The sequence below is a fragment of the Oncorhynchus clarkii genome, chromosome 2, assembly GCF_045791955.1.
Source record: "Oncorhynchus clarkii lewisi isolate Uvic-CL-2024 chromosome 2, UVic_Ocla_1.0, whole genome shotgun sequence".
NCBI lineage: Eukaryota > Metazoa > Chordata > Actinopteri > Salmoniformes > Salmonidae > Oncorhynchus > Oncorhynchus clarkii.
In genome coordinates, this window is record NC_092148.1 from 87115883 (window position 1) to 87137300 (window position 21418).

General features: G+C 45.1%; 1 protein-coding gene across 1 annotated transcript in view; it reads right to left on the reverse strand.

The window, feature by feature from the left end:
- Positions 1 to 21418, reverse strand: part of LOC139375429 (contactin-1a-like) — a 227053-nt gene that overhangs the window by 164656 nt on the left and 40979 nt on the right. The window contains exons 2-3 of the mRNA XM_071117212.1: positions 4842 to 4979; positions 3738 to 3773 (exon numbers count right to left, since the gene is read on the reverse strand). Coding sequence (XP_070973313.1) covers positions 3738 to 3773; positions 4842 to 4899 — 94 coding nt within the window. The 5' untranslated portion in view covers positions 4900 to 4979. The remainder of the gene's footprint in view (positions 1 to 3737; positions 3774 to 4841; positions 4980 to 21418) is intronic.

Below are 21418 nucleotides of genomic sequence, written 5' to 3' on the forward strand. Positions count from 1 at the left end.
TGGGAATTGATGGGAAATGATGTAAATATATCACTAGCCACTTTAAACAATGCTACCTTATATAATGTTACTTACCCTACATTATTCATCTCATATGCATACGTATATACTGTACTCTATATCATCGACTGTATCCTTATGTAATACATGTATCACTAGCCACTTTAAACTATGCCACTTTGTTTACATACTCATCTCATTTGTACATACTGTACTCGATACCATCTACTGTATCTTGCCTATGCTGCTCTGTACCATCACTCATTCATATATCCTTATGTACATATTCTTTATCCCCTTACACTGTGTACAAGACAGTAGTTTTGGAATTGTTAGTTAGATTACTTGTTATTACTGCATTGTCGGAACTAGAAGCACAAGCATTTCGCTACACTCGCATTAACATCTGCTAACCATGTGTATGTGACAAATAAAATTTGATTTGTATGGCAGGAAGCCTGTCCCCGGTGATGTCCTGTATGGCAGGAAGCTTGGCCCCAGTGATGTCCTGTATGGCAGGAAGCTTGGCCCCAGTGATGTCCTGTATGGCAGGAAGCTTGGCCCCAGTGATGTACTGTATGGCAGGAAGCTTGGCCCCAGTGATGTCCTGTATGGCAGGAAGCTTGGCCCCAGTGATGTCCTGTATGGCAGGAAGCTTGGCCCCAGTGATGTCCTGTATGGCAGGAAGCTTGGCCCCAGTGATGTCCTGTATGGCAGGAAGCTTGGCCCCAGTGATGTACTGTGCCGTACACACTACATTGTTTGTGGACCACATTATATGAGAGAGATTTGTATTGTAAGTGCAGAGTATCACAAAAAGCATTGCAGTATTCTGGAGGGGCTGATTGATTTTGTACTACATCAGTTTTATCATTGTTTGTCAGAGCAGAGACTCTGACAAAAACGAATATCAAAATGAAGCAGGGACAAGAATATTTCCAGGTCAGTGAAGATAGCTGCAGTAGGAAGTCTATACCATGTTTACAACCCAGTTAGCTCTTACAACTGTTTGTTCATTCCCTATCTTCACATTTGCCAGCTACACTTTCACATCTCATTGGCTGCAGATGTGACCGCGTCCATATTAGGAAGTCACCAGATTTCAGGCAAACTGAAATGAGTTTTGCCTGAAAACTGACGACTTCCTGGTATGGATGCCGTTCGGCCACACTGGCAATGATCGAAGTTTCCTAAAAAAAACACAAGATTTCTCTAAAAATACAACTTTCCCCAGCTATGTTCTAATCTTGTAACTATCTATTAACAAGGTCTGGAAGGAGGGACACACAGGCTATGGTTTAACAAGGTCTGGAGTGAGGGACACACAGGCTATGGTTTAACAAGGTCTGGAGTGAGGGACACACAGGCTATGGTTTAACAAGGTCTGGAGTGAAGGACACACAGGCTATGGTTTAACAAGGTCTGGAGTGAGGGACACACAGGCTATGGTTTAACAAGGTCTGGAGTGAGGGACACACAGGCTATGGTTTAACAAGGTCTGGAGTGAGGGACACACAGGCTATGGTTTAACAAGGTCTGGAAGGAGGGACACACAGGCTATGGTTTAACAAGGTCTGGAGTGAGGGACACACAGGCTATGGTTTAACAAGGTCTGGAGTGAGGGACACACAGGCTATGGTTTAACAAGGTCTGGAGTGAAGGACACAGGCTATGGTTTAACAAGGTCTGGAGTGAGGGACACACAGGCTATGGTTTAACAAGGTCTGGAGTGAGGGACACACAGGCTATGGTTTAACAAGGTCTGGAGTGAGGGACACACAGGCTATGGTTTAACAAGGTCTGGAGTGAAGGACACACAGGCTATGGTTTAACAAGGTCTGGAGTGAGGGACACACAGGCTATGGTTTAACAAGGTCTGGAGTGAAGGACACACAGGCTATGGTTTAACAAGGTCTGGAGTGAGGGACACACAGGCTATTTTTAACAAGGTCTGGAGTGAGGGACACACAGGCTATGGTTTAACAAGGTCTGGAGTGAGGGACACACAGGCTATGGTTTAACAAGGTCTGGAGTGAGGGACACACAGGCTATGGTTTAACAAGGTCTGGAATGAGGGACACACAGGCTATGGTTTAACAAGGTCTGGAGTGAGGGACACACAGGCTATGGTTTAACAAGGTCTGGAGTGAGGGGGACACAGGCTATAGTTTAACAAGGTCTGGAATGAGGGACACACAGGCTATGGTTTAACAAGGTCTGGAGTGAGGGACACACAGGCTATGGTTTAACAAGGTCTGGAGTGAAGGACACACAGGCTATGGTTTAACAAGGTCTGGAGTGAGGGACACACAGGCTATGGTTTAACAAGGTCTGGAGTGAGGGACACACAGGCTCTGGTTTAACAAGGTCTGGAGTGAGGGACACACAGGCTATGGTTTAACAAGGTCTGGAGTGAAGGACACACAGGCTATGGTTTAACAAGGTCTAGAGTGAGGGACACACAGGCTATGGTTTAACAAGGTCTGGAGTGAAGGACACACAGGCTATGGTTTAACAAGGTCTGGAGTGAAGGACACACAGGCTATGGTTTAACAAGGTCTGGAGTGAGGGACACACAGGCTATGGTTTAACAAGGTCTGGAGTGAGGGACACACAGGCTATGGTTTAACAAGGTCTGGAGTGAAGGACACACAGGCTATGGTTTAACAAGGTCTGGAGTGAGGGACACACAGGCTATGGTGTGTCTTCCAATGCTGTCTAAAAACTTCCCAAAACAGAGGGTAATGTCAACTACAACTACAACTACAACTACAAAATACCATTCCGCAAAGATCAATCCCATCTTGGACTTCCTGGTCTTGGACTTCCTGGTCTTGGACTTCCTGGTCTTGGACTTCCTGGTCTTGGACTTCTGGTCTTTTTGGTCTAACAAAATGCTATTTGACAGAATATTCTACTACCTGAACTTGACCAATAAGAACACAGATGTTCCTTTTCTGTTTCAAAACGTTTCACTGCGTGTGCCTTTAGTAAACAGGACCCGGATGCAGCTGTCAGGCAAAGGAAGGGCTCTGTTTTTGATCTGACCCAGTGCATTTCAGAAGGCTCCTTGAATTGATGCCATAACAGTCATGAACTGATGTGGTATGATAAGCAGTCAGGCTGGTGAGGAGCAACAGTCTGCCACCTAAAACATATGTGGTGTTAAATTACTCTTCCGCTTCCAGTTTTGTCTTTCACATGACATACTGACTTAAATACTCGTCCATTCACTCATGTCTCACAGATTCACAAAACATCTTGTGGTCTGGAGTCTAATGTTCATGGCACGCATGCTGTTCCCAACCAGCTGGTGGGGAAATACACTTGTAAACATATCAAGTCTCTCCCGATGTATACACTGAACCCCATTTGAACAGTCAATCTGCATATTGCTGTATGTTACAGGATTCTGGTTTTGGTGACATTGCAACATGTCCTCATTAGTCCAAACTGATCGATTGATCTCTCTCGCTCTCTCTCTCTCTCTCTCTCTCTCTCTCTCTCTCTCTCTCTCTCTCTCTCTCTCTCTCTCTCTCTCTCTCTCTCTCTCTCTCTCTCTCTCTCTCTCTCTCTCTCTCTCTCTCTCTCTCTCTCTCTCTCTCTCTCTCTCTCTCTCTCTCTCTCTCTCTCTCTCTCTCTCTCTCTCTCTCTCTCTCTCTCTCTCTCTCTCTCTCTCTCTCTCACACACACACACACACACACACACACTCCATTGAGATGATCCATAGCGTTACCTGAGTAGAAGCCAGGTTCCCCTCTGAACACTGCATCTGGAGGAGAGGGAGGAGCAAGAGAAGAAGAGCTGTGTCAACATATTAATTTAGAGAGGGAGGAGCGACAGGAGGAGAAGAGCTTTGTCAACATATTCATTTAGAGAGGGAGGAGCGACAGGAGGAGAAGAGCTTTGTCAACATATTCATTTAGAGAGGGAGGAGCGACAGGAGGAGAAGAGCTGTGTCAAAATATTCATTTAGAAGATCCATTACATTGTTGGAAGCATCAGGAGTATCTGTGTGCTGGGGTTAATTAAAGGTGACATTTCTAAACATTAGCTTCAGTGAGTGTTGAGTTCTTTTGATGACGCTGCTCCCTACATGCCTGTCCCTGTTGCAACATAGCGTATGTGGCAGTCATAAGGATGGGACATTGACAGCAGCCTTGTACTGAAGGCTACAGACTAGGGCCATTCGAACGATGACACAATGAGATGAGAGGCGTCTCTGTCATCCTCAACACGGTCGTCTTAGCTTTGATGTGATGAACAAAATATAGAAATATGCACACTGTTAATCAACCCTGCAGTTTTATTCTGTAACGTTTCTAGCCCCCCCCCCCCACACACACACACCCTGTTGCTATTGCCTTTGGGTGAAGTGGGAGGATGACTAACACACCTCCAATGAACAGATGTAATCTCCACCATCCACAACTCTGTTTAAAGGAAATGTGTTGTGAAGTAGAGAGGAAGCCAGAGTCCAAACACCACATTCTTTGCTTCAGCTGAATTGAAATCTAAACTTTGAAGGAGGAGGTTTCAGACTGGTCATTTCAGCCCCCTTTTCTATATTTTCAGACAGGTAAATGTCATCCCTCTTTTCTATCTTTTCAGACAGGTTTATTTTCCAGCTGTAAGAATTAGTCAAATTAAGATATTACACCTGTAGTAGCCTTTTCCACATCATCGTGCTAACTCTGACATATTGTTTTATTTTCAGTAAAGTTCCAGCTACCACGGTGTAGGCATAACCAGGCCCGCACAGTACAGCATGGTTTGGCTCGGCTCGGGTACAGTCCCGTAGTGGGAAAAGCCCAGAGTGTGATTACCATATGATACTCACCAGTGGAAGTGAGAGTCAGGGACAGGAGGCAGAGGAGGAGCACAGTGAAGTGCAGCATGTTGGTCTGTGTAGAACCCCCTGGAGGTGATGATTAGAACCAAGCCGATGATGGAACATGAGCAGGACAGGATGCTTTTCCTGCAAGGCAGACAGAGAGACAGAGAGTGGAGAGACATACTATAAATATCTGAGTCATGGTACAACACATACAGTAATACCACTATAATGTGTCGTAACATTACATTTGTGTTTCCATTACTAGGAGCGTTCTGTGATGTAGTGTAATTAGTCTTCAAAGAGACGTCATCAAAGTTACACGATTTTAATTGCCGTAAGTAAGGTCAAGAAGGTATTAAAAAACATCGGGCAGCCATCCTCATAATAAACTTCTAAAGTCTAAACATAATGAACTGTACATTTGGACCCCTTTTTAGTAGTGCTGTGATTGTGTAGTGACCGAGCAGTTCAAATGTAAAGCAGTGACATTTCTCTAATTTAGCCGTTTAATCCACCAGACAGAGTGATGACATTCTCATTGGTCCGGCAAAACCAAACTACCGAGCATGGACATGAAGGACAAGCTTAAAGGAACATTCCAGTGCATCAAGCTGAATACGCTTGGCCTCGTTGGCATCAGGTCAAAATAGCTACTTCAGTAGACACAACAGTTCAACAGGGTATGAGAACAAAACACTAGATGTCACTTGGCTGGCTCAATAGACCTGCTAGGTGCTACCATTTCACACTGGAAGACCAAGGATAGAAAGAAGAAGAGGGCCCAATGGGGACAAAGAAGATGGCGTTAGGTAAGAACACATGAGGTATATGTAGCCTCCAATTTAGGGATGATATGAGTGAATTCATTGACTACGTTCCATACTCTGGCATTGCCCATGCCCATATAATAAAACATGGGCACAGTACAGTACTAATACCGTTTCCACTACTCACGCCATTGGCCCTAAACAACAGTAGTGACCATGTCAGCCTCCTACGCACCACAGCAGGAGGGCAGCTCCACCAACAGGTTGACCACATCCTGACTAAAAGGGTGACCGTTGTCACAAGCAGCAACCCTCCCTGAGCGCTGTTTTAGCTGAGTGGGCACTCAAGACACTGCCCCCCAGACCAACAACAGAGACGAACTGGAGGGGATTTCATCTTCACTGCACTCGTATCAACCCATCGTCAAGGAAACACAATACGACAAGCAACAGCTGTTTCAGCAACACTCTAGAATGGTGGTCCTCGGAGGCAGCGGAACAGAGGAATAGAACAGCGGAACGGCAACTTCCTGATGCTGCGTATCCCTGGAGACGTCTGCCATAGCGACAGATAGGCTCCAGGTAATGATGTTCACCACTACCCAGCAAACCAAAATTGGTTCTGGGAAAGTTCCAGAAGATTTGTAAGGTCGCGGCAAATGTTCTCATAACACAAAAAACTGTTGAAAATAGAATGTTTGCATAAAACATTTGCCTGATGTTACTATAACATTCCTAGAACACATTTAATCTGTTCTTTAAATGTTCCCCGAATGTTTCATTAGGTTGTGGGAACATTGCGGGGACATCACAAAAGATATGTTCCCAAAACACAAAAACTGTCCAGCTGTGTGGATGATTCTCCAATGTTTCTTTTCAGTGCAAAAAACATTCACCTGATGTTACAAGAGCGTTCCCAGAACACATTGTATGTTCTCTAAAAGGTTTCCAGAACACGTTGTATGTTCTCTAAAAGGTTTCCAGAACACGTTGTATGTTCTCTAAAAGGTTTCCAGAACACATTGTGTGTTCTCTATAAGGTTTCAAGAACACGTTGTATGTTCTCTAAAAGGTTTCCAGAACATTTTGTATGTTCTCTAAAAGGTTTCCAGAACACGTTGTATGTTCTCTAAAAGGCTTCCAGAACACGTTGTATGTTCTCTAAAAGGTTTCCAGAACACGTTGTGTGTTCTCTAAAAGGTTCCCAGAACATTTCTTTAGGTTGTGGGAACATTGTGGGGATATGACAAAGATCATTGTGGGGAACATTGTGGGGATATGACAAAGATATAGGTTCCCAGAATATTTAATATGCAAAGTCATAAAATCTGATTTTAAACCCAACCCTAACATTAACCACAGTGCTAACCCTAATGCATAACCCTAACCTTAAATTAACAACAAAAAAACACATTTCTGTTTTCATGAAATTTTACAATATAGACAATTTTGACTTTGCAGTTGGCCTATCTAAAGGGAAATTGCTCAGTTCTACCTTCAGGACAAAACTCATGACAATAACCGTCAACCTGCTGACATCAGTTGGAGGAATGGAGAGGAAACATGCTAAGGTCATCAAACACACCCTCTATGCCTCATCTAACACTGACCAGGACTAAATGGGATTAACGAGTCTGATATGAGAGGCTATGAATCACACAGATGCAGAGGAGACAAGTGTTACCCCTAAGATTCTTTTCAGCAGCGGTGGCAAGGAGATAGCGTGGGGGGGCATTGTCAATGGCCGTGGTCAAAAATGTTAGAGGGGAGAGAGAACTTCACAGATCGTCATTGGAAAGGGTTTAAACACTGTTTCCCATGAACCATAAACAATTAATGAACATGCATCTATGGAACGGTCGTTAAGACACTAACAGCTTACAGACGGTAGGCAATTAAGGTCACAGTTATGAAAACTTAGGACACTAAAAATAGGCCTTTCTACTGACTCTGAAAAACACCAAAAGAAAGATGCCCGAGTTACACCAGGAAGGCACAATCGCTCCATCAGTGCTCAGACTGTCCGCAATAGACTGAGAGAGGCTGGCTGAGGGCTTGTAGGCCTGTTGTAAGGCAGGTCCTCACCCGACATCACCGGCAACAATGTTGCCTATGGGAACAAACCCACCGTCGCTGGACCAGACAGGACTGGCAAAAAGTGCTCTTCACTGACGAGTCGTGGTTTTGTCTCAACAGGGGTGATGGTCGGATTCGTGTTTTTCGTCGAAGAAATGAGCGTTACACCGAGGCCTGTACTCCGGAGCGGAATCGATTTGGAGGTGGAGGGTCCGTCATGGTCTGGGGCGGTGTGTCACAGCATCATCGGACTGAGCTTGTTGTCATTGCAGGCAATCTCAACGCTGTGCGTTACAGGGAAGACATCCTCCTCCCTCATGTGGTACCCTTCCTGCAGGCTCATCCTGACATGACCCTCTAGCATGACAATGCCACCAGCCATACTGCTCGTTCTGTGTGTGATTTCGTGCAAGACAGGAATGTCAGTGTTCTGCCATGGCAAGCGAAGAGCCTGGATCTCAATCCCATTAAGCACGTCTGGGACCTGTTGGATCGGAGGGTGAGGGCTAGGGCCATTCCCCCCAGAAATGTCCAGGAACTTGCAGGTGCCTTGGTGGAAGAGTGGGGTAACATCTCACAGCAAGAACTGGCAAATCTAGGTGCAGTCCATGAGGAGGAGATGCATTGCAGTACTTAATGCAGCTGGTGGCCACACCAGATACTGACTGTTACTTTTGATTTTGACCCCCCCTTTGTTCAGGGACACAATATTCACATGCCTGTGGAACTTGTTCAGTTTATGTCTCAGTTGTTGAATCTTGTTATGTTCATACAAATATTTACACATGTTAAGTTTGCTGAAAATAAATGCAGTTGACAGTGAGAGGACATTTTTTTGTTGTTGCTGAGTTTAGATATATATTTTTTATATATATTATTTTTTCAAATCACACACACACACACACACACACACACACACACACACACACACACACACACACACACTCCATTGAGATGATGACATAATTCTTGAGCTTTACAGCTGGAGAAATGAAACAAAGAGGGGATTTCATTTTCACTGCACTCGTATCCTAGCAACCCATTTCAGAGGAAGCAGTTGTGTGTTTGCAGGGACCTCTTGTGACTGTGAATAAAAACTATGCAAACACTAATTTAAAGACCGGAACGCCATAGGTTGGGGACCTGGGCCTGTATTCATAAAGCATATCAGAGTAGCAGTGCTGATCTAGGATCAGGTCCCCATGTTCATGTCATCTGATGTATTATGATCTGAAAGACTAAATTCCAGGCCCACTACAAAACATGACGATACAGTAAAAGGCTCTCAACAGCTAGTACAACAACCCAGAGACTCTCATACACTGCAAACAGCTGGGATCCTGCTTTTTACAACATTATTAAGGTATGAATCATGACCATATTTAAGAAGTGCACATACAGATATGATATCTTAAATGGATCACTCTGTTGTCACAGATAATTTTCCTACGCAGCAGGAAATTATAATTATAGTGTGAGGTTTAAAAAGGCTTTCAAATTTCAGACTTGATTTATCCTAACTAAAAATGTATCAACCCCTACAAAAATATCCCTTAGTTATAATCAACATAATCATTCACATTTCTTGTTGCTGCAGGATAAATCTCCTGCTGTGAGAAACTGGTCAAATTAAGATAGCACATCTATAGGAGAGGATATGTAGTGCATCTTGTAGAATACAGTATAATTGATCAAATACATATTTCACACATACAGTATCCTTCAAGTTCTAAACAGATATCTAAGGGCTTTCTCTTTCTATGAAAGGTGTCCTGGGGAACGTACTGTAGAATCAAAGAGACAGCAGAGGAACAGCAGACAGGGTCGTGAATCTAATAATCAGTAATAATGTGGTCTGGTCACCTCAGGCTCCTGGTTCCTCTATTGCACCAGTCTGAATGCACCTGATGAGGGAAACTCACTTCCCTCACGCTAAATCACCAGCCAGGGACCAGGAACCAGGGACCAGGAACCAGGGACTAGTGACCAGGGACTAGTGACCAGAGACTAGTGACCAGTGACCAGGGACCAGGGACTAGTGACCAGGGACCAGGGACTAGTGACCAGGGACTAGTGACCAGGGACCAGGGTCTAGTGATCAGGGACCAGGGTCTAGTGACCAGGGACTAGTGACCAGGGACTAGTGACCAGGGACTAGTGACCAGGGACCAGGGACTAGTGACCAGGGACTAGTGACCAGGGACTAGCGACCAGGGACTAGTGACCAGGGACTAGCGACCAGGGACTAGTAACCAGGGACTAGTGACCAGGGACCAGGGACTAGTGACCAGGGACTAGTAACTAGGGACTAGTGACCAGGGACCAGGGACTAGTGACCAGGGACTAGTGACCAGGGACTAGTAACCAGGGACTAGTGACTAGTGACCAGGGACTAGCGACCAGGGACTAGTGACCAGGGACCAGTGACCAGTGACCACTAGTGGCCAGTGACCAGGGACCAGGAACCAGGGACTAGACCAGGGACCAGGGACTAGTGACCAGGGACTAGTGACCAGGGACTAGTAACCAGGGACTAGTGACTAGTGACCAGAGACTAGCGACCAGGGACTAGTGACCAGGGACCAGTGACCAGTGACCACTAGTGGCCAGTGACCAGGGACCAGGAACCAGGGACTAGTGACCAGGGACCAGGGACCAGGAACCAGGAACCAGGGACTAGTGACCAGGGACCAGGATTTATACCGTGGTCGTTCTGAGAACATTTCGTATCATCTCCCAACTCTAAATGCTGTGGTAAATAAAGGCTGAAGGAGACAAATATTGATTGGGACTGAATAGAAAGGAGCCAAACGCTGTCAAGCTGTGCATACTAACGGCCCGGCTACACTGATGGCCCTGCTACACTAACGGCCCTGCTACACTAACGGCCCGGCTACACTAACGGCCCGGCTACACTAATGGCCCTGCTACACTAACGGCCCTGCTACACTGACGGCCCTGCTACACTGACGGCCCTGCTACACTGACGGCCCTGCTACACTAACGGCCCGGCTACACTAACGGCCCGGCTACACTAACGGCCCTGCTACACTAACGGCCCAGCTACACTAACGCGTGTAACGTAGCTGATTTGGAGGTCTCATTAACCAGTAGTCTGATTTAGATCTGATAGGGCTGTCTCTCTTTCCCCACTGTGTTTACCACCTGCCAACAGTGTTTTAATGCCGAGTCACTGCTATTCATCTATCCGCTAGCAGTGTAAAAATGTGTATAAATATGTCGAGATAGACCATGGCGAGACCCAGACAATTAAAAAACCTTCAGACTGGACTGGAGTATTACAAGACTGCAGTACAGCACCTGCCAACAGTGTTTTAATGCTGAATCACTGTTATTCCTCTACCCGCTAGCAGTATCATAGCCTTCCCCTATGAATTATTTATCAAAGATAATTGACTTGTGAATATAGAATGGCCAACAGACGATAAAAATGTGGCCTCCTGAGATTCCACTACATCTCCCCGATGAATCCTCGATAGAGGCTTTATATTTATTTTCTGGTTTCCACTGCTTGCATCTCTTTACATACACCATCCTGTAGCACAGGGAAGCATCTCCCAATGGACCCACTGACTGGTGGATTCTACTAAAAGAGGAGAGGAGGTACAGACACAGCCCATCCAACCCTATTAGACGGGAGACAGAACAGCACAGTGCCTGCAGATAGAGCTTCGCCCTGACCCACACGGTCTGCTGAGAACCCTTGTCGCTCTGACAACAGGGTGTATTTGTTGGATGAGGAAATAGATGCCGTGCCCGTTTGGTTCTCTGTAAAAGCTGGTTCCGTTGCCAACGTTTTGCTACACTGTGCCCTAATGAAGATGACCGAGACTTGGCAGATCAATTCTAGCTACCTGCAATCCTACTTACCACTTGTTAAAATGACTAGCCAATCTATTAAATTAAGCAGAGAACTGTCAGCGGATAGAGAAGACAAAGACCCATAATGCTAGAGTAATAACCCTATCATTTCAACCCGTCAAGACAATCAACTGGATTGATTATTGATTTGATTGGGACGTTCATGGCAATAACTGTTTTGCTTTGTCCTCTGCGTAGGTCTAGCTTATGGTACGGACCGGTACACGTCCTAGTGACTAGACTAGTGCAAAGAATGCCCCACACAGCAGGCATAGTGTTGGGATGTAAATCCTATCGTAGACTGGCCCAGTCATGCTCCATTCTCTGTGCCGCTCACTCTCTCTAGTCTCCACGACTTGTCACACTAATGTAATGTAAGCTGCTTATCCTGCTCTTCCAGTCAACATAATGCCTTTAGGGTCACAAAGGCTACGCACACCAGCTGACCAATATATCAATAACGCCAGCGCAATCATTCATTCAATTCATGCCATGCATTTAAGCTTCAGGCTGGTCTAGGCTATGCATAAATCACGTAGGCCTATTCATGCTCTGCAGCCATCACTAACAATAGCTCTGCCCTGATACATGGCTGTAGACTGCTCTGCTAGGAAGCATGAAGACTGCCAGTGTGCAGCTGTTTTCCTTTTTATTCATGTGGACTCCACTACAGTCTTGTCTCAGGGCAACACTAAGCTATGCTATTTACAAATAGATTGAGAAGGTCAGCCACTGTATCTATCAGTGAAAATATGATTTTTTTAAATTATTTTTTATTTAACCTTTATTTTATCAGGGAGTCATACTTGAAGGGTATAATATCATGTTAGTGTATTTACAGTAGTTTATATTTCATGACATTTTTTTCCAGTAAACAGGAATCTGAGCCACAGGCATGTGATAACATGTTTCTTTATGTAGGCCTGTGAAGCTTTTTCACTGGTACGGTCAATTCACGGTCCATCTCCATTATAGAGTACTAACTGTCACATCACCATGGAGACACAGTTATTTATTCACTTGACCTTTCTCTTTCAATAAAGCTCCCATTGTTTCTAACTGTCCCTTCTCACACACAGCTTCAGAACCATGACTGTGAAATGTTGAAATGTTGGTCAGGGGATAAATAACTGGGGGTAAATGGCTGGGGATAAATGACTGGGGGTAAATGACTGGGGGTAAATGACTGGGGGTAAATGACTGGGGGTAAATGACTGGGGATAAATGACTGGGGGTAAATGACTGGGGGTAAATGACTGGGGGTAAATGACTGGGGGTAAATGACTGGGGGTAAATGACTGGGGGTAAATGACTGGGGATACATGGCTGGGGGTAAATGACTGGGGGTAAATGACTGGGGGTAAATGGCTGAGGGTAAATTACTGGGGGTAAATGACTGAGGGTAAATGGCTGAGGGTAAATGACTGGGGGTAAATGACAGGGGGTAAATGACTGGGGGTGAATGACTGGGGATACATGGCTGGGGGTAAATGACTGGGGGTAAATGACTGGGGGTAAATGACTGGGGGTAAATGGCTGAGGGTAAATTACTGGGGGATAAATGACTGGGGGTAAATGACTGGAGGTAAATGACTGGGGATAAAAGGCTGAGGGTAAATGACTGGGGGTAAATTACTGGGGGTAAATGACTGTGGATAAATGACTGGGGATTAATGACTGGGGGTAAATGACTGGGGGTAAATGACTGGGGGTAAATGACTGGGGGTAAATGGAATGGCTGGGGATAAATGACTGGGGGTAAATGACTGGAAGTAAATGACTGGGGATAAATGGCTGGGGATAAATTACTGGGGGTAAATGACTGGGGGTAAATGGCTGGGGATAAATGACTGGGGATAAATGAATGGGGATTAATGACTGGGGGTAAATGACTGGAGGTAAATGACTGGGGATAAATGACTGAGGGTAAATGACTGGGGGTAAATGACTGGGGGTAAATGACTGGAGGTAAATGACTGGGGGTAAATGACTGGGGGTAAATGACTGGGGATAAATGACTGGGGGTAAATGACTGGGGGTAAATGACTGGGGGTAAATGACTGGGGGTAAATGGAATGGCTGGGGATAAATGACTGGGGGTAAATGACTGGGGATAAATGACTGGGGGTAAATGACTGGGGGTAAATGGCTGGGGATAAATTACTGGGGGTAAATGACTGGGGGTAAATGGCTGGGGATAAATGACTGGGGGTAAATGACTGGGGGTAAATGACTGGGGGTAAATGACTGGGGATAAATGACTGGGGATTAATGACTGGGGATAAATGACTGGGGGTAAATGGCTGAGGGTAAATGACTGGGGGTAAATGACTGAGGATAAATGGCTGAGGGTAAATGGCTGGGGATAAATGGCTGAGGGTAAATGGCTGAGGGTAAATGACTGGGGGTAAATGGCCCCCTCCTGTACTCACTGTTTACCCATGACTCCGTGGCTACGCACGCCTCCAACTCATCCATCAAGTTTGCAGACGACACAACAGTAGTAGGCTTAAGCACCAACAACGACGAGACACTCTGCAGGGAGGAGGCGAGGGCCCTCATTCATCACATGAATGCGGTGTCAGGAAAACAGCCTCTCACTCAACGTCAACAAAACAAAGGAGATGATCGTGGACTTCAGGAAACAGCAGAGGGAGTACCCCTTTATCCACATCGACGGGACAGCAGTGAAGAAGGTGGAAAGTTTTAAGTTCCTCGGTGTACACATCATAGACTGAAATGGTTCACCCACACAGACAGTTTGGTGAAGAAAGTGAAACAGCGACCCTTCAACCTCAGGAAGCTGAAGAAATTTGGCTTGGCACCTGAAACCCTCACAAACTTTTACAGATGCACGACTGAGAGCATCCTGTCGGACTGTATAACTGCCTGGTACGACAACTGCACCTTCCGCAACGGCAGGGCTCTCCAGAGGGTAGTGCGGTCTGCCCAAAGCATCACCAGGGGCAAACTACCTGCCCTCCAGGACACCTACACCACCCAATGTCACAGGAAGGCCAAAAAGATCATCAACCACCCAAGCCCAAGTAGCACATTCACCCCGCTATCATCCAGAAGGCGAGGTCAGTACAGGTGCATCAAAGCTAGGACCGAGAGACTGAAAAACAGCTTCTATTTCAAGGCCATCAGACTGTTAAATAGCCATCAGTAGCACATTAGAGGCTGCTGCCTATATACATAGACTTGAAATCACTGGCCACTTCAATAATATTTCATATTTTGCATTACTCATCTCATATGTACATACTGTATCTTAGTCTATGCCGCTCTGACATTGCTCGTCCAAATATTTATATATTCTTAATTCCATTCCTTTACTTAGATTTGAGTGTATTGTGTGTATTGTGTGAAATTGTTAGATACTACAGCACTATCAGTGCTAGAAGCACAAACATTTCGCTACACCCGCAATAACATCTGATAATCACATGTATGTGACCAATAACATTTGATTTGATTTTGATTTGATAAAATGAGCCACAAACCATAAAGATGAATTGTATTTTGTCTTTCAGAGGGCTTACATTCATTGGTGCAATGAATATCCATAACCACAACCTGCCATATCATATATTATTGATGATTAATTGGCTGACATTGAACATGACAAGATAGAAAATAGAGCAGAACACTGTGTTGCTACTGCTGCTGCCAGCTACTGCTGCTGCCTGCTACTGCTACTGCTACTGCTAATGCTGCTGCTACTGCTGCTGCCTGCTACTGCTGCTGCCTGCTACTGCTACTGCTACTGCTGCTGCCTGCTACTGCTGCTGCCTGCTACTGCTGCTGTCTGCTACTGCTGCTGCCTGCTACTGCTGCTGTCTGCTACTGCTGCTGCCTGCTACTGCTGCTGCAGAGGAGGAGGAGGAGAGGAGCGCTCAGTCAGAGAGGCAGAGGAGAGGAGTGCTCAGTCAGAGAGGAGGAGGAGAGGAGCGCTCAGTCAGAGAAGCGGAGGAGAGGAGTGCTCAGTCAGAGAGGAGGAGGAGAGGAGCGCTCAGTCAGAGAGGAGGAGGAGAGGAGCGCTCAGTCAGAGAGGAGGAGGAGAGGAGCGCTCAGACAGAGAGGCAGAGGAGAGGAGCGCTCAGTCAGAGAGGAGGAGGAGAGGAGCACTCAGACAGAGAGGAGGAGAGGAGCGCTCAGTCAGAGAGGAGGAGGAAAGGAGCACTCAGTCAGAGAAGCGGAGGAGAGGAGTGCTCAGTCAGAGAGGAGGAGGAGAGGAGCGCTCAGTCAGAGAGGAGGAGGAGAGGAGCGCTCAGTCAGAGAGGAGGAGGAGAGGAGCGCTCAGTCAGAGAGGCGGAGGAGAGGAGCGCTCAGACAGAGAGGCAGAGGAGAGGAGGAGGAGAGGAGCGCTCAGTCAGAGAGGAGGAGGAGAGGAGCACTCAGACAGAGAGGAGGAGGAGAGGAGCGCTCAGTCAGAGAGGCAGAACCTAGGAAGAAACCGAGAGAAACCAGGCTATGCGTGTTTGGCCAGTCCTCTTCTGGCTGTGCCGGGTGGAGATTATAACAGAACATGGCCAAGAAGTTCAAATATTCATAGATGACCAGCAGGGTCAAATAATCATCATCATCATCATCATCACCATCGTCACCACCATCGTCACCATCACCATCATCATGCTCGCTGTGACACAAACCCATGAGGACATGTTTTGACTGAAGATGATATTTGACTATAAGTCCAAGAGTATAAAGGCCTGGAGAATGAAAAACATGAGCAAGAAAACAAGTCTCAGCAACTTGTAAACATCCTTTAAGCATTAAACAATAGAGGACAGGATGCGAAAGACGATGTAATTAATATGGGTATCTCACTAAACCACTGCCATTAAGCTTTAGTCCCTGGGTAGTTCTAATTCAATACCTCCTCGAGATACTTAGTCTGTCAAACACATTCAGTGGTGCCATATTTTCACTCACTCCCACACAGTGGTTAAGTATTCCCTTCATCCCATATCAGTTATCTGTCTGGAGAGTGTTGCCCTGATTTGAAGGTCATATTCTGAGTTGCTCTAAAAAGTCAGGATACTTAAGGGGAAAGGAAAAGCAGAAGCAAGCATTAAATGGAGAAAAAAATACTTCATTGAAATAGAATAGAAGATGTTGCAGCCCGGAATCCCAAGCTAAGTAGACGCAGCCTCTGCTCTCCATTGGGGATATTATCCAGTCACCATTCATGCTAAAAATGCTGAGCAAGAGCTGTAAAGATTTGCGAGAGAATAGTTTAGTAGATAATGGGTAGGGTGTGACGATACGCAGTATCTTCTGGAAGTGCACAATGCTTGTTAGGGAACTCCCCACTCAGCTTACTCCACGAGACCTCTGGAGTGGGACTGGATAGGGAATAGGGGGAAGAAATAATACTCAAGTATTAACACAAATATTGGCACACTGCCTTTTCAGAAATTACACAATAAATGTGTGATTCTTAAATAAACTAATTTCATTAACAAAAAAAAGTTTCCCCTCCTCCACAAAACATACCGCTCCTTCATAAGTCCACTTCTCCTCAAACAATGGGAGGTCTTATACAGCCGAGAAGAACTCAAAATCCACTTTTATTCTCGCTTTAACTAATCCTTTTAAAAACACATCTTACATCCTTACCATATCTCTTGTCTATCTTGTTTTTCCTACTCAGAAAATGTGAAAAATTGACATCCTAGCTTGTCCTAATCTCCCCTACAGCTGTAAACAAAAACTTGAACATTTCAAAAAGAGCCTTTATCCTCTCACACTCCATAAAACAGTCAAAAATAGTTTATCTTATGTTACAAAAATGACATCCATCTCCAACATCTGAATTAATAACTGATGCAAAAGCATTAACTGCAATGATGCCATGTAACACCCTCCATTACATATCACCAGTCCCCTTTAGTAACGGTGGCTTGTACAGTGCTCTCCATGCTGGCTTTACCTTGTCACCAAGGCCCAGTTTTACCCTCCAAGTGGTATCTTTTCTATTTATCTTTATTTAAAACCTTGGCACACCCCCTACATAACTCCTTCCCATTCCCCTCATCCAAACCCACCTCTTCCAACCCTCTCAAATCCACTAATAAAGCCTTTCTGTCTGACTGGGATACTGGGTGTAATCCCTAGTCTGGGAAATCGTGTGCCTTTTTCTTCTAACTCTTGAGCTTAATCCACTCTTCTGTTTACAGAGCCTTCCTGCAACTTCCCAGCAGTTGTCCGACAATCCTGGTACTCCATCCCTAGAACTCTGGCTACTATCAACCAAAAATAAAGCCTTCTTTAACTCTAATCCCCCTACCTTCTGTAATACCAGGCCTACCACCCCTCTCCACACCACATTTTTCGGTCCATAAATCAACCTTTGAATAAACTGAAAGCGGAAAGCAGCAGCCCTACTAGCAAGATGTACAAGACCTTTTCCCCCTCCTCGTTTGACAAATACAAAACACTTTGTGGAACCCAGTGATATTTATCCCAAAAACAATCTACAATAATTGCCTGTATCTTGGCCAGAGGGCCAGACGGTGGCTCTAAACATGACAACCGATGCCACAGTACAGAGGCAACCACATTATTAACAACAATAGTGGCCCCCTACCCCTATATGACATACGAGATAGCAGCCAACACCATCTCCTCATCCTCCCTTCCACCATATAAACCACATTATTAACAATAATATTGTCCCCCTGTATGACATACGAGATAGCAGCCAACGCCATCTCCTCATCCTCCCTTAAACCATATCAACCACCCCATTCCAATGTATTTCCATTTTCCCCTCATCCCCTAGGTACACTCCAAGATACTTGAACCCCCCATCACACCATTCCAACCCCCCTGGCAAAGCCATGATCCCTCCAGATCATTTCCCAATCTGTAAAGCACAACTTTTTTCACAATTTACCTTTGCAGAGGATCAACCATGAGACTCAAACTATCCACCTCCACTTGATTTTTCACTACATCATCAGCATAAACTGAGAGACGAATAAGAGGAATATCCTCTGAAAGATACACCCCTTCAATGCAACTTCTAATGCATTTTAGTAGTGGCTCTATACAAATGGCATACAACATTCTTGACAACGAACACCCCTGTCTAGTTCCTCTACACACTTTAAAAGGAGCACTCAAGCCACCGTTAACTTTCAATACACTTTCAACGCCACCCTTTATTTCCCTGATCATGGTAATAAAACCAGAGCTGAAACCAAAAGCCTCCAATGTGGCCATAGGTATTGATGTTCAACTCGGTGAAATGCCTTTTCCTGATCAATTGAAATTAGACCAGCATCCAACCCAATAGCCCTAGAGACGTCCAAAAAATCCAGAATCAGGGAAATGTTATCCCCTATCTGCCGACCGGGAACACAGCAGGACTGGTCCGTGTGCATGATTTACCCTGTCACCTCCCTCAGCCTGTTGGACAAAGCCTTGGACAGGATCTTATAATCAGTGTACATTTAGGCCACCGGACACCAGTTCTTCACCTCCATAGGGTCCCCCTTTTTTGGCAGTAGAGTGAGGAGAGCCCTTCGGCAGCTTATCAGTAGTAACCCTCCGGTCAAACTATCGTTAACAAGTGCTAGCCAATCCTCTCCCACCATAGCCCAAATAGACTTAAGAAATTAAACGGGAAGCTCATCAATACCCGGTGCCCAAATAGACTTAAGAAATTAAACGGGAAGCTCATCAATACCCGGTGCCCAAATAGACTTAAGAAATTAAACGGGAAGCTCATCAATACCCGGTGCCTTTCAATGCAGTGTATAGCTCCTGTAAAGACAATTGTTGTGTAACAGTAAAACTTTTGTCTGTCCCCTCACCCCTACCCGGGCTCGAACCAGGGACCCTCTGCACACATCAACAAAAGCCACCCACGAAGCATCGTTACCCATCGCTCCACAAAACCCGCGGCCCTTGCAGAGCAAGGGGAAACACTACTTCAAGGTCTCAGAACGAGTGACGTCACGGATTGAAGCGCTATTAGCACGCACCACCGCTAACTAGCTAGCCATTTCACATCGGTTACACTTGCTCTAGTTCAACTTGAGCTTCTGCAGCCACCTGTAGGAGCCCACCAAGGAACTGATGAGTCACTGTTATATCCTCTTTGTACTCGCACTTGTAGAGCTCAGCATAGAACTCTACTGCCCTCTTTCTAATTCCACTGGTAGAGCTCAGCATATAACTCTACTGCGCTCTTTCTAATTCCACTTGTAGAGCTCAGCATAGAACTCTACTGTCCTCTTTCTAATTCCACTTGTAGAGCTCAGCATAGAACTCTACTGTCCTCTTTCTAATTACACTTGTAGAACTCAGCATAGAACTCTACTGTCCTCTTTCTAATTCCACTTGTAGAGCTCAGCATAGAACTCTACTATCCTCTTTCTAATTCCACTTGTAGAGCTCAGCATAGAACTCTACTGTCCTCTTTCTAATTCCACTTGTAGAGCTCAGTATAGAACTCTACTGTCCTCTTTCTAATTTCACTTGTAGAGCTCAGTATAGAACTCTACTGTCCTCTTTCTAATTCCACTTGTAGAGCTCAGCATAGAACTCTACTGTCCTCTTTCTAATTCCACTTGGGCTAGTGAGCCCCTGTCCAACAGCGGATTCGAGGCAATGAATAATTCTCCTTTGTCCATTCTTTTTCTCTAAACCAAAGAAAACTTTGGATGGATTAATTTCAGATATTCCCTGAAATTGACTTCTCACCAATGCCCCCTGTGCTCTGATACCCAGCAGGTCTGCCAATGCGGCTTTTTTTCCTCTTGAGTGCCTGAGTATGGCATCGATCTCCTGTGGTCTCAACCAACGTCAGGGGTTCCACTTTCTCAGACTAGGGCGTTCATTGATCTGGTGATATCTCTGGTGACATTTCATCGTGTATTGATTACAGAATTGTTGAATCTGGATTTTCTCTATGTCCCACCACTGTTGAAGGGATACAAAACTAGCATTTTCAGACCTCCACCTCTCCCTGAAAAAACTACAACATTTCCTGAAGTGAGGATCACTTAATAAAGTTTATATTAAAATGCCAATATGCACTTCTGGGTTTTACAGCATTAATGTACACCCCCTCTGTTTTTAAACAATTATCAGGACACTGGGGTTTTACAGCGTTAATGTCCACCACCTCTGTTACTAAACAATGATCAGAACACTGGGGTTTTACAGTGTTAATGTACACCACCTCTGTTACTAAACAATGATCAGAACACTGGGGTTTTACAGTGTTAATGTACACCACCTCTGTTACTAAACAATGATCAGAACACTGGGGTTTTACAGCGTTAATGTACACCACCTCTAAACAATGATCAGAAACTTCCACTGTGGTTATCACACTTGATTTACATCCCTGAGATTGATGCTCAAAACAATAAAACCTATCTAACCTGTCCAGAGAGTTCTCTCTCACATTAGCCCATGTGTACTGTCTCGTGCCTCCATTTTGACTCTGCCAAATATCACATAGTTCATGTGTTACAATAAGATGTTTTTAAAAAGTCCTTGAGGCTATATGAGGTTCTTTGTGATATCTAAATCACGGACTGTACAGTTAAAAACCCCCCAGCAAGAAATAAATAATTTCTTAATGGTATTTGATAATATCTCTAAAAAACATACCCTCTCAACTGCTCAACTGGGCATTACACACATAGTGATGTTTTCATACCACAATCTCACTTTTAATAACCTCCCCTCAACTACCTCTTCAACCTCGTATGACAAAGGCAAAAAAACGTCAGACAACAGGATGCCCCCCCCCCCCCACCCCCCCCCCACCCCCCCACCACTCCTGTTGCCAAGTAACTTCATTTTCCATATTACTAGGCGCTCAATGTA